At 38.1% G+C, this 13570-nt stretch overlaps 1 protein-coding gene across 4 annotated transcripts in view; it reads right to left on the reverse strand.

Moving 5' to 3' along the window:
• Positions 1-13570, reverse strand: part of ATG5 (autophagy related 5) — a 125658-nt gene that overhangs the window by 59947 nt on the left and 52141 nt on the right. For all 4 annotated transcript variants that reach the window (XM_037064963.1, XM_037064964.1, XM_037064965.1 and 1 more), the window contains one exon: positions 1918-2012. In XM_037064963.1, the coding sequence (XP_036920858.1) occupies positions 1918-2012 (95 nt within the window). The remainder of the gene's footprint in view (positions 1-1917; positions 2013-13570) is intronic.

Raw genomic sequence — 13570 nt, forward strand, 5'->3', positions numbered from 1 at the left:
TTGGCAGTGAGCTCTACTCCTTCTCTATACAGAGAAGACGAAGACTTTCCCGTGTGAGCAGAACAAATTTCCCTTCCTTTCCCTAACAGTTCTCTGCACACCTCTCCTCTGTTGGCTTAACCTTTACTGGTTAATTCCAATTCTGAACTGCCATGCCTCACCGATTATTTTCCTTCTTATTTGTTAGACACATTCTCCGATAAAATAACCTAAGAATCTTTTCTGTCTTAGCCATCCCAATAGTTCACTGAATGTTTTATGACACTGCGGGTGATCCACGGCTTATGATGCATTATCTTTAGATATCACTGAGTGATATTAGGAAGCAGCTTTATGGAAACTATTATTTTTTTTTACTGTAGGTAAGGTGTAAAGGATTTTGCCCTACCCCCGCTAAACAAAACTTGTTTCCTATATAACGCCCAAGAAGTTTAGTTTTCCCAGACAACCTAGTAGATTACAAAAAGCTAGAGGTCAAATTTGCAGGTCATTTTAACAAATTTAAGGGTTTCACTTATTCACAACCTATGTAATTTCATGCTGAATTGCCATTTTGTTTTTGTAAAATGTCTCAGATTCTTCAAGATGTGATAAAGTATAAAGAAACTATGGTATTTTTGAACCCACTGTGTAATAACTGTGCTTAACAAAGACTTGTGGAATTAAATTTTATTTTCCTATTAAAAAAGGAAGCAGAGGAGGAGTGTGACTAATTAGATAATGTGGTCTTATTCCATTGGGCATTTTTCTCACTTTATGAATCTGTGAACTAAAAGTACTCTACCTGTCATTATGTTAATGAAATCAATGAAAAGTAAGCTTAAGTCAGAAACACTTCTCATTCTTTGAGTATGCTGGGATTTTTGTTTCCTTGTTTTCATTTAGACAATTTGTTTCCTTTACGTGATAATTGTACAAAAAATTAAAAAACAACTATCAAAGCAACTGTGAATACAGACTGTCGGACACTGACAACGGCTACAAAGACGAGTCATGACGTTATCTGAGTGCAAATGCAAGTTCTGCTAGAACAGAGTTTATGTTTTTGGTATTATATTCCAATTCCTATTCTTAACTTCATTTTCATAATAGGTAACTTGCTTTCTACAACACCATTCATTCAACAAATACGTACTATTTGCTGTATGAGAAACATGTACGAGTTTTAACGTACTCTGCGGAAACATGGAGTTTCTGCGCCCCGTGAAAGGGCGCTCGATGTAAGAAGCACCTACCACCTACTCCACTGCAGGACAATGAAGACTCTCGGTTCTCCTGGTCTGTGGTCCTTGCTCACAGCCACCACAAACACTGCATTAGCAACAAGGTACCCCTGCTCCCAGGGGAGACACGGGGCTGGGTTACTGCAAAGCTCTGGTCACATGTCCTTCAACTGATCAATATATAACTCTGTTTTATGTGTGTTTTGTGTAAAGACAGCACTTCAGCACTGTGCCTGGGAGCTATTTTTAATATCAACATCACCAACAAAAAGCAGAAAACGTGAAAAATGCAGCACTGAGTAGAGTCACTTGTTCACAGTGTGAGAGAAGAAACAAGGTGGCGACAGCGAAGCTGAGAATGTGTGCACTGGGCAAATCAAATTCTTTGTCCTTCTGCCCAGGTCACGACATACAGCACTGCTGCGTGCTGGCTGCGGGGTTACAGACGAATTTTAGCAAGCAGGGAAATCTGCAAATACAGACTCTGTGAATGATGAGGACCGACTGATTAGGATTCAACTATTTCAGAGCAGTCACTCATTTGACTGCCTCCAATAGAAAGAAATCTGGAAAGTCCTAAGAAATACTATTCAGTTACTATGCAAACTTAAAAGAGTTTTGGACTAGACTGCTTTAAGAAGTAAGATGCCTGAGGCTTTTATAAGTCATTACTGTTAAAAATGTTACTTCCTACCTGATATATTCTAAAAGGGATGTAACGAAATCCATTTTCTTCTGCAGGATATTCCATGAGTTTCCGATTGATGGCCCAAAACTGGTCAAATCTGTCTGTAATGATAAATTATTAAACATGAATAACATTATCATTTAATACTTCACATGAAGAGATGAAAACTGTTAAACATTTACCTCTTAGAAGTTTTTAAAAGGGCATCAGCTGTATGCTATTCTTTTCTTAAGCTTATGATTCTTTGACTAAATATAAAGCAAGATAGAAAAAACTATTTTTACATTATTGTTTCTTCTTCCTAGCTAATTCACATAAACATTTTTTCTCGTAAGATAAACCCTAACAGATTATGACTACATGTGTTATCGAGGCAAAAGACATCAAAAACTTCAGACGGTGGACGTCTTGACAGCCTTTGTTCCACTCCTACTGTCTAAACTACAAAGGCAACAGCTTCGAGTGACCTAAATTCTAACCAGAACTTGGTTAAAGAAACAAAGTCAAAGTACCAAACACAGTAAACATGAAACAGAAAAAAAACCTGACAAAATTATAGGAAATCATTTGAAGCAAATGTGAACTGACTATTAAACAATACCATTTTTAAATTTTCAGGTTCAATTTTTTCCCAAAAAACCCACTTTACTTTGTCCATGGGTCCTTTATACCTGTTCCTTGATTGGACCCTTCCTCTCCTTTCCCCTTACTCCTCTTCCCCCTCCCCTCTGGTTACTGTCAGTTCGTTCTGTATTTCCGTGTCTCTGGTTCTACTTTGCTCACTCAAAGGCAAGGGGGGTGGAGTGGGGGACGGGAGAAATGGGGGGTGGGGGAGGACTGAAAGTGGAAGGTAGGAGTGGGCAGAGCAGGGGAGGGTAGTGGGGGGAAATGGGGACAACTGTAATTGAACAACAATCAAAAAAAGTTCACATAATAATTAGAAGCAGGAAAAAACCCACTTTACTAAGATATAATTCACATACCACAAAATTCATCCCTTGAAAGTGTACAACTGGGTGTTTTTTTAGTATATTCAGAGTCAAGCAACCATTACTAACATCTAATTTCAGAAAATTTTCATCATCCTCAAAAGAAATCTGTACCAATTAACTGTTATTTCCTTTCCCCTTCCCCCATCCCCTGGAAATCACTAATCTCAACTCTACTCCAGAAATTTCTTATAAATGGAATCATACAATATGTGGCCTTTTGCATCTGTCCCCCCCGCCCTCAGACTATGTTTTCGAGGTTCACTCATGCTGTAGAATGTATCAGAACTTCATTAGTTTTTATGGACAAATAATATGTAATTGTATGGAGATATCACTTTTTTTTACCCATTCATCAGTTCATGGAACATCTGGGTTGTTTCCGCTTGGTGGTTTCTATGAACATTCTGCACAAGTTCTTCTGAGGAGGCACATTTTCAATTTTCTTGTACATATACCTAGGAGTGGACCTGCTGAGTTAGAGGGTAACTGTTTAACTGCCATATGGTAATTGTGTCTTGAGGAACTGCCAAACTGTTTTTCAAAGAGACAGCACCAATTTACATTCCCATCAGAAATGTATAAATGTTCCAATTTGTTCACATCCATGCCAACACTTGTTATTGTCCATCTCTTCTATTACGGTCATCCCTAGTGGGTGCTACATGGTATCTCCTTATGGTTTTGATTTAATTTCCTTAAGGATTAATTATATGGAGCCTCTTTCCATTACTGGCCATTTTTATATCTTCTTTGGAGCAGTGTCTATCAAATCTTTTGTCTCCTTTTTAACTTTTTTAATTGTTGTATATCATTAGAGTTCCTTATGTATTCTGAATACAAATCCTTTATCTGATAAAGGATAAACATTTTCCCTGTTCTCTGCATTGCTGTTTAACTCCTTAACTCACCCATAATTCTATATCAAAATAAATTATTTTTCTCTCAAATCAAATCTCTGTACAGCATATTAACAGCTCCAGAATTTCAGATCAGTTTGGTATTAAAGCACATTCGCTACTACAATACTAGATTTGCCTCAGTTCAATTATCTGGCAATCTATCCATTCCCCTTAGGCCATCAAAACCCTATAAAACACAGTTTGTTTCTTCTTACACCCCTGTCCTAGGAGACCGTGGCAGGCTCTAGGCCTTCTCTACTCTCATTCTCAACTCCAGCCAGGGGGAAGGCTGGTACTACACTAAAACCGGTAGGACAGGAGATTGACTTAGAATCCAGTTAGTTTAGTAAAATTTCACAAATGGCAACCAAGGTCCAGGTTGTTATGAATTTAATACACAACCAAGACCAGACTCTTGGTCTTCTGATTCAAAGTCCACAACCGTTTCAACAGTTGGAACCCACAAAACTGCATCCTAGTGTTAAGAGGAGCCCCTCTGACCACAGTTCTTTCATATATGAATCAATTATTCTTTCAATGTTTTTTACTCACTGTCTCCTCATTAATGACCTCTAGCACCCACCTACAATGCATGCATAATACATGCTCTTGGGTCAAAGAAGGAGTAACAGAATATTATGTACTGAATTTTTTATTGGAACTTCTGGGATCTGCTCTGGCTGGTGTAGCTCAGTGGATTGAGCACGGGCCTGCAAAACAAAGGGCTGCTGGTTCCCAGTCAGGGCACATGCCTGGGTTGTGGGCCAGGTCCCCAGTGCAGGGACATGTGAGAGGCAAACACACTGATAGTTCTCTCTCTCTCTTCCCCTCTCTCTAAAAATAAATAAATAAAATATTTTTAAAAAAGTTCTGCATTCTATTCCTAGGTCTGCAACTACATAGCTGGTGTTCAGAAACAAATCAATTGAAAAGTCTACCCTAATTCACTCAGAGATGAAACCAAGGCATTAAATAGTTTCTAATGTCTCTTCTAAAAATAAAAGTTTATCATTAAGACATACTCTTTTCTTAAAATAAAACATGTTAAAAACCACAAGAAAAACTTTATAAAATGAAAGACTTATACTGTTCTTAACAGGGAAAAAGAAAAGAACACGTGGGCTAAAGCAGTGGTTTTTCAGCAGACAAGGGTTTGCTCCCCAGTAGGTCTGAAGACACTTTTGGCTGTCACAGTTACACACATGTATGTTACTAGCATCTAGTCGGTACAGGTCAGGGATGCTGCTAAACACCATACAATGCACAGGACAGCTCCACACAACCAAGAATTAACTGACTCAAAATGTCAACAGGGCTAAAGAAAGGAAAGCAATTACAAACATACAATAAAAAGCACAGAAAGGTTATTAGTAAAAGTTTTTACATACCCATGTGGCCAAAAAGAAACAAACAAACCAACAAACAAATCCTGGAAAAAGGAACATTATTGTGCCCATTATCAATTTAATGACTCAATTCCAAAGTCACCCTTCAATATATGCACTGCTACAATTTCTTTAAGCACCTCCACATGACAAGCACATTCAGCCTTCTCAGTTCTGGTGCTAAAAGGACACTGCAGGAGACTGGGGCTCCTGACTGTGCAGGCACACTGAAGGCCCCTTGCCCCTTTCAGCAACCTGATTTCCTACAGACACCCACAGGGGTGGCCCGACCACGGTTCCCCACAGAGCTACCACTCCCTCTGCACACCATGACACCTGTTACCGGTGGCCTGCACTCCACATTGTCCTGATGGCCCGGTGACGACAGACCACCTCTAATCAGGGTAAAATAGTAAATTTTCCTACTAATCCAGTGGGGAGTGAGGTGAACTTGACCTTCTCCAATAAGTTCTAAACCCAGCCTTGGAAAGGGGCTCCTTTTAAGTGTGACCTTTGTCTGTTGGCCACAGGGAAGCATATACAGTCACATTTTGGTTACTCTTTTATCGGAGTCTAATAATTCAGTATATACAACTTACCCTGTTTAACCCTCTGTGTGCTTTCTATCTCCAGACCGAATCCAGTCTGACACAACTATGTTTAAAAGGAATGACATAATAAAAGATCTGCAGTAATTAATACTAGCATTTAATCTTCTTATAAAAATGTTATGCTACTATATAAAAGTAGGCATTTTCTCAACAGTACAAAAAAACACTCCAGCCAAGAATAATCTTGTTAAAGGCAAAGTTATTAACAAGAAAGACAAAAATAAAAGGAATTCAAAGAAAATCAGTATTGAATCTGAGTGTATAGCCAAATGTTTTCACACTGAATTTTGTAATATTAGTATCTCTTCTATCCCCTAGTCAATAATTAAAGTAAAACTAGATATTCCTACCTTCCTGCATACTAGTGGATGAAGAACACAGTGACTTTTTACTAACCAATATTTTATATTTTAAAAATTAAAACTAGGCTGTTAGCTATTGTTAAGTGGTAAAATTGGTTATTTGTTTTACTAGCCATACAGCAGTACTGACAAGTAAAAGCAGCATGGTGATTTTAGCTGTTCATTAAACTATAAACGTAAGTAAATGTACATAAATTTCAACAACTTTCAAACTACTTTATATCCAACTCTAAAACAATAAAAAAGCATCTAGTGGGAGAAAAATTAAACCTATCAGCAACCTAACTTACTCAAAGAACGGAAATAGATCCCGGGCTGGTGTAGCACAGTGGATTGAGCATGGGCTACAAAACAAAGGGCCGCCAGTTCGATTCCCAGTCAGGGCACATGCCTGGGTTGCAGGCCAGGTCCCCAGTGGGGGCCACGCAGATGTTTGTACGTGACAGGCAACCACACATCGATGTTTCTCTCTCTCCCTCCCTTCCCCTCTCTCTAAAAATAAATAAAGTCTTTTTAAAAAAGAATGGGAGTAGAGAACTTACATACTTCTCGCCAGAGCTATTAATACTATGACTAATGAGTTGGTTTGTTTTTTAAACTTGACATTCATTTAGGAAGGCTACCAGATCAAGGATCACAAAATTGAAGGACAGTCCTATAAAAAGTCAATTATTTAAAATAGAAAAATATTAAAAAGGGATTCTTCAAAACCCTGGTGGACACCAAATTTTCCTTACTCTGTTGATTAAGCTTTGATACTGGTCTTAGAAGTTAAAAAAAAAAAATCCAGAAAAAATTTGTAATCAATGATCTCCCTAAGAAGCATATAAGAAATAAGGTTCATTACATGTTATTCTTTGTTCCTCATCCGAAACAACTGAAGGAAAACAGCAGCAATTTTAAAGGATGTATCTATCCTTTCACTTGAGCTCCATGAGAGTTAAGACCTGAAGATGAAAGAATTTTTAACATTCTTGCACCACAAATGATGTATAGGTGACACGGAGGACATCTCTGTCATGCTTCTCAGCCACAACACGGTCACTGGCTGAAACCCTCCAACTACAGAAAAGGGCCTCCACGTGCATACACTATCCACTTCCTGCCGTTAATGTCTGTGATGTCAGAAAGAACAGGTTTACAACACCCCAAGTATCGGATCATGACAGCACATAAAACAGACTTTAACTTTCCTTTGAAGAGAAAAGCAAATGGTTGAAAATCACAATGAAGAAAGCCACTCTTCACAAAACTTGCATTTATCAAATTATTCAAATCACCACAAGTAGTGGATAATATATATAGTATTCTGACCTGAAGCTTTCAAAATATGTAACAGACAGCACATCCAACTACAGACCTATTTGAATTAGTTTCTTCGTATGTCATACGCTAAATATCTTTGAAAAACAAAATAGGAAGGGAAAAAAGAAATAGCAATTACTGGCAGGGTGCCCGATGCAGGTGTGACCTGTGTATTTTGAAACTCATTTGTCTTCCGAGTCGAATCAAATCAAGAGAACCTTATGTTAATAGGACAGTGAGGCCGAGCCATGGCAAGAAGCGTTCTCTTACGACAGCACATCCACTGGGGCTCAGATGCTGCCCAACAGAACTACACTCACAGGTCTCTGAGTCCTTCTGTTTCAGGTTACAGAGGGACACCTGTGACGACACCCTAACCATAGCAAAGAAGCCTTCAAAGGCTTCAAGGGCCCCTGAAAATTCACCATGAAGACCGAATTAGGCAGGATCAGCGTGAGGGCCTCTACATTAAGACCAAGAGGAGTACCGATCCTGGAGAAGGCTAATCCTTATATCCTGTTCATAAACACTGATCTTGGAGGACTGCACCCTGGGGAACTCACTGTTTGACAGAATCAAATGAGCAATCAAAAGAGCAATTTTCCTGCAACCCAGGAAAATTCTGACCTTGACTACCACTGTCTCAGCAAAAGACATTTGTTTACTCCTTTGTCCTACAGAAGAAATGCTACAAGTCTGGAACACTGGTATCATGGAGAGTAATCAACATATATATTTATTTTTAAAAAGATTTTGTTTATTTTTAGAAAGAAAGGGAGGGAGAAAGAAAGGGAGGGAAACAACAATGTGTGGTTGCCTCTCATGTGCCCCTTACTGGGGACCTGGCCTGCAAACCAGGCATGTGCCCTGACTGGGAATCGAACTGGTGACCCTTTGGTCTGCAGGCCAGTGCTCAACCCACTGAGCCACACCAGCCCGGGCAACAACATATATATTTAGAGTGCAATTAATTCTCTCTGTATTCACTGCTACGACTTTCATCTCTCAACTGAATCACTGTACGTACAGACTCCCAATTGATCTCTGTCTGCCCTTCCACTTGTATCTCTGCTACACACATCCAGAATGTGCCTTTAAACACAAGCTGAAATGTATTATTAATGAATATACTTCCAATCACTTTTCTAATGGGTCATAAGGAATAATGCTTTATGATGTACTTTAATAATATGGTTATTTAAAGTTCAGTACTAGAATCATTATTTTAAAAAACAATCTACTGCACGTCCTCCTCATTGCTGGCAAATGGGACAAATTGCTCCCTGCCCAAACTCTGTGCACAAGTAACCACAAAGTCAGTAATAACATATTTCGATCCCAGGAAGCAGGTTCTTTTCAGCCGCCGCTCACCCTCCTGGAATACAGTGTTTCCCACATTCATCTCAGGTCTGCCTACCAATCTGCTTACTCATTAAGCTTCACGTTACCCTGTTTATCTTTTCTGTCCCTAGAAAACATCAAGCTCATCACCCTACCACAATTTTAGTGGCTTGAAGTCCCCCACTTTTCTAATCTTCATACAGCAGTTTTTTCTCACCATTCAAATCTCAAAAAAGTGTCAACTCCTCAGACATTTCCCTCATAATTCCAGATGAAGCATTATTCTATTTTCTTCTAAACACTTATCATTATTTGAAATTACCCTACTGTTTAATTATTAACTATCTCTCCCCCCAAACTAAACTATAAGTTCCATAGGAGTTAGGTATTTGTTTTCAGCCCTATAAAGTTCCTGGCACAAAGTACATGCTCAATGAACTTTTGTTAAATGACTAAATAACTAAACAAATGACTGATTTAGGCAAATGGAAAAAACAAAAAGTAGAAACCCCAAATGTAGCATAGCCCAGTGGAAAAAGCAGACACCCTGCAGCCCCACTGTCTGAGTCTGCTGCCTAACTTTGCCATTTACCTTGCAGAGTTTGGGGTCAAAAAAATTAGAGTGTAGGTCATGTGTATCCGAGGGATACATTCATTGCTAGTATGTGCTGAAATGCAAAAAACAAACCAACCAACCCCCTGCATATTTGCATATTTATATAAAATACATATTTTAAATTTTACTTAGTCTAGAAATTATTAAATGAAGAAATATGAAAATATAAAGAATAAAAATTTTTCTTTTCAAATAATGGAAACACAGATATTGTTAAAAGTTACAACCAAAAATGTCTTTAACATTAATCAGCAACTTCAATAAGTGGTTTTGCAAAATGTTTGTAACAGACATTGCAGACCGTGTTGCTGTGCTCAAGGCATAAACACTTTCCACAACACTTGCAAAACTATTTTGATAAGCAACTCATTTTGGATGCATAGCAACTAACACATCTTTTGGTTATAACACATGTTATAAACTGATAGCTTAGATGTTGTGACTTAACATAAGTACAAACATGTAGCCAGTTATGACTTTGAACTTAGGTACCCAATATATGTAACGATATTTAAGAAAAGAGTTTGTTTGTATCTCTCCTCAGGGTTTAGCATCTGGGTAAGTTTAAGCAGGACAGTTTTAAACTCTGTGTATCAATTTCCTCATCTGTAGGGAAGGAAGAAATGAGTAAATACATACAAAATACTTACAGTAGTTATCTGGCACAAAACAAGTACTATATGAGTGTCTTGTCTCTCAGGCTGACGAGGATACTAAGCTTCCAGATTCAGCAACAAGGTAAGCAAAGGGTAAAAACAAGTATGGGAAAGTGTTTCTGCCTGAACCTCATCATCACAGGATTGCTGAAGGGTTGAGTCTGGCTCAGGACCAAAGAGTCTGTACCATTCACATCCAATTGTATGTGAATCCCACCTCCTGGAGTAATGCAGTTGAATAACCTTTGCCAGATGTGGTGGGGAGAATAAGAGACATAACCCAATCCCGTTGCAACTCTCTACAAAGAACACCAAATTCCCTTCAGGTCCCATTTTGCTTCCTCCAATCCTTTCAACTACCACACAAGGCCCTATCTTACCATTCTGTAGGAACAATTTAGTTGCCTAAATTTAGTTACCTTTCATCAATTTCAACAGCACTAATCTTCAGCTATATCGTGAAATAGTGGTAGGGGCAGGAATGGTGTTCCAAGAACATCTAAGTCAACATCTGGGGTGTCCTCCGGTCTTGGCAGGGTGACCTGAGTTCCACTTCTATGACCTTTAAGATCTAACAACCATTCCATCTCCACCCCTTGCTCTCCTAACATGTCTTAAAATATTAGGGAACAGCAGAGTGGAAAAAAAAAGGATTTTCTTGTAAATCTAGGAAGAGGCTCACAGTTGTTATACCTTTATAGCACCAGTCTACAAAGGGAGCCAGTCAATACTAGTTACTTTACAAATGGTTAAAAAAATACTGCTGGAAACATAAATGAACCTAATGTCATGAAGTACTGAAAAAGCAGGCTGTAAATTTTAATTTCAACATCACAAGCCAATAAACCATCACTGCAAGTTACATCTTTAATGTATTCCAAGTCAATCAGTAACTGACTTATTTTTAAGTAGACAGAATTCAATTACTGTATTCCAACCAATTAGGAAGTTTATTTCAAATTTATTTTGAAATTGAGCCAGTAACAACATAAGAGATTCAGAATTCAAAAATTTCACAATGTAAAAAACCCCCAAAACCCCAGCTATTCTATGTGCTCATCTTAAAAATAAAAATAATCTTAAATTATATTGCAGTCTTTACTTACCCTGAAAGACAATCCGTAAAAAGTATCTTGTTTGCCAAAAAAGATTTACAGAGCTGTGGTAGAGTGTCAGGCCAAGACTAATTAACTATATGTATTCCTGTATAAATCACCTGTAGATTTATAACCAATAATCTGATTTATTACGACTGTAAATTGAGAAAATGTTTTTTCTCTTAGGCTAAATTACAGTTTACCACTTTCTCAACTCAGTCAGCCAGAAACAAATTTAAAGAATAATCAAGCTCATTTTCACTCACTCAGAGAGCATTCCAAAGTCATGAGACAAAAACAAAAATCTGTTTTAATTTCCAAGAGACAGAGAAATAGATATTCCATATATTCACTGTCTCTTTGTGGTTTACTATGCAGGATATTGTCTTTTCCGATGCAAACCCCTCATGCTTCTGGTGAGAAAATGTAAATGAGAAAATCCTATTAATAATTACTCATTGACAAATAAAATCCTTTTAGAGAAAGAGGAGGCACCAGTGCTCACTGGAGTAATGCAGTTTCTCAGCATTAGGTGCTCACTTTGATCACTTTGAGGAGCTTTTAAAAAATACTAATGTCAGGCTCCCACTCTAGACCAATTATTTCAGATTCCCTGGCAACTGGACTTTGGGAAGCTCCAAGACGATTCTACTATGTAGCCAGAGTTAATAACCTGCAGATATAATAGAAAAAATACTCTCATTTTTGAATCAGAGATCTAGGTTCAAATCCTGATCCCACCTCTTACTAGCTTAGCTCTGTGAACTATTTCCTCATTTTCGAAGTTGATAAAGCTTATCTAATTTTGAGGAATCACTGAGATAATGCATACGAAAGTATCGAGGCCTCAGACACTACAGCAATTTAGTCAGGGTAATATAATTCCAGGTCAATTCTGTTCTATTTCAACTCCATCAAACCTGTCTATGGCAGGAAGAGGAAAAATACTTCTTTTTAAAAAGTTCCCAATTTGCAAACAGTTCATATTACAAATATCCAGTTTACTTCTGGGCAAGGAAGGAAACAGAAGGGGTAGAAGAGCTGACAGAAGAAGTATGCTCAAACAAGTTTCTACTTTGTAGGATCTGCAGAGTTAAATCTATCCAACAATATGCTCCTATTACGTACCTGCGTGCTGAGCGGTCTAAAGACTAAAATACAAACAAAACAAACAAAATAAAATACTTGCACGGCAGGCTTTTTCCTTCACTCAATATGTAGTTGGGGAGGCCAAATTGACAAAAATAAAATCACCACAAGTGTTAACAGGTCAAATTGGTCTCTCACCTTGAAATTAGTAGTGCTTGATGGTTCAAGTTTTCCCCCGGCCTGCTCCTATCTCCTCAAATGCAGGTGACTAAATGACAGATACTAACAAGCACGTTAAAGGTTAGGCTGGTAAAGAAGTGGTACTGAACAAAACATGCTAGAGTAAAAAGTTGTGGATTCTAATTGTAAGAAGACCTCAGAGGTCACTTTTATTAATAATAACACACCTGAACAAAAGAACCTAGGCGTTTTGAAAGCCCAGTGTGGGTTTGACATGGTTTCCACAGCATGTTACAGGAGGAAACGGCAGCTCACAGCAGGCACCCACGTTTCACTGTGCATAACGCACTCCTGTGTGCACTGCACCCCCAAGTTTTTGGCCAAGCTTCCAGGAAAGAAATCTTTTGTGTTAATTTTTAATTCAATTTTTATTTATTTACATTTAGAAACAAAACTGATTATCATATTCCTGGGTACTACTTTGCAGAGAGGTATCACTGCTTTTTAGAGTTAAACTTTTAATGCATTAAGTATAAACTAACACTTATATAGAAATTGAATTAGTACTACCCGTGTACATTGCACATCCTTATTTTCTCCTCAAATATTTGGGCAGAAAGTGCACATTCTATGTGACAAAATGCAGTAAATATTTGCCTGAGCTCACTGAGCCAGTCGACTCTCAGGGACACCACCATATCACAGAAAATCTGCAGCAGTAATTCTATAAACAGAAACACTACTTGCTTGGTAAAACTCCAAGCTGAATCAGTTCAATAACTTATGATTAACAAGAATCTGGGGAACCATTCATGAATGGAATGTTTGTATTATCAAAAGTTCCTGAGTTTTATACTTCAAAATTCATGGTAGTGACAGGTATAACAATGAAGGGAACCAAAGTTCTGCCATCCCAAAACTCTGCCTTTTGGGATATTAATTTTAAGCTGAATTTTAAGAAACAAAAGATTCATAAAGAACCCTTGACTTCTTCCCTTTCCTGCCCAAGAGATTCAGATGGAAACATCAGGTCTAGGAAGGGAAACTTAGCATATTCACCTTACACCATTAGAGAGGCAGGCTCCAGGCACTGGCCTAGCAGCTAGATGCCCCCAGGTCCCACTGT

The sequence above is a fragment of the Sturnira hondurensis genome, unplaced genomic scaffold (assembly GCF_014824575.4).
Source record: "Sturnira hondurensis isolate 20B ecotype Veracruz unplaced genomic scaffold, ASM1482457v3 Scaffold0015596, whole genome shotgun sequence".
Taxonomy (NCBI): domain Eukaryota; kingdom Metazoa; phylum Chordata; class Mammalia; order Chiroptera; family Phyllostomidae; genus Sturnira; species Sturnira hondurensis.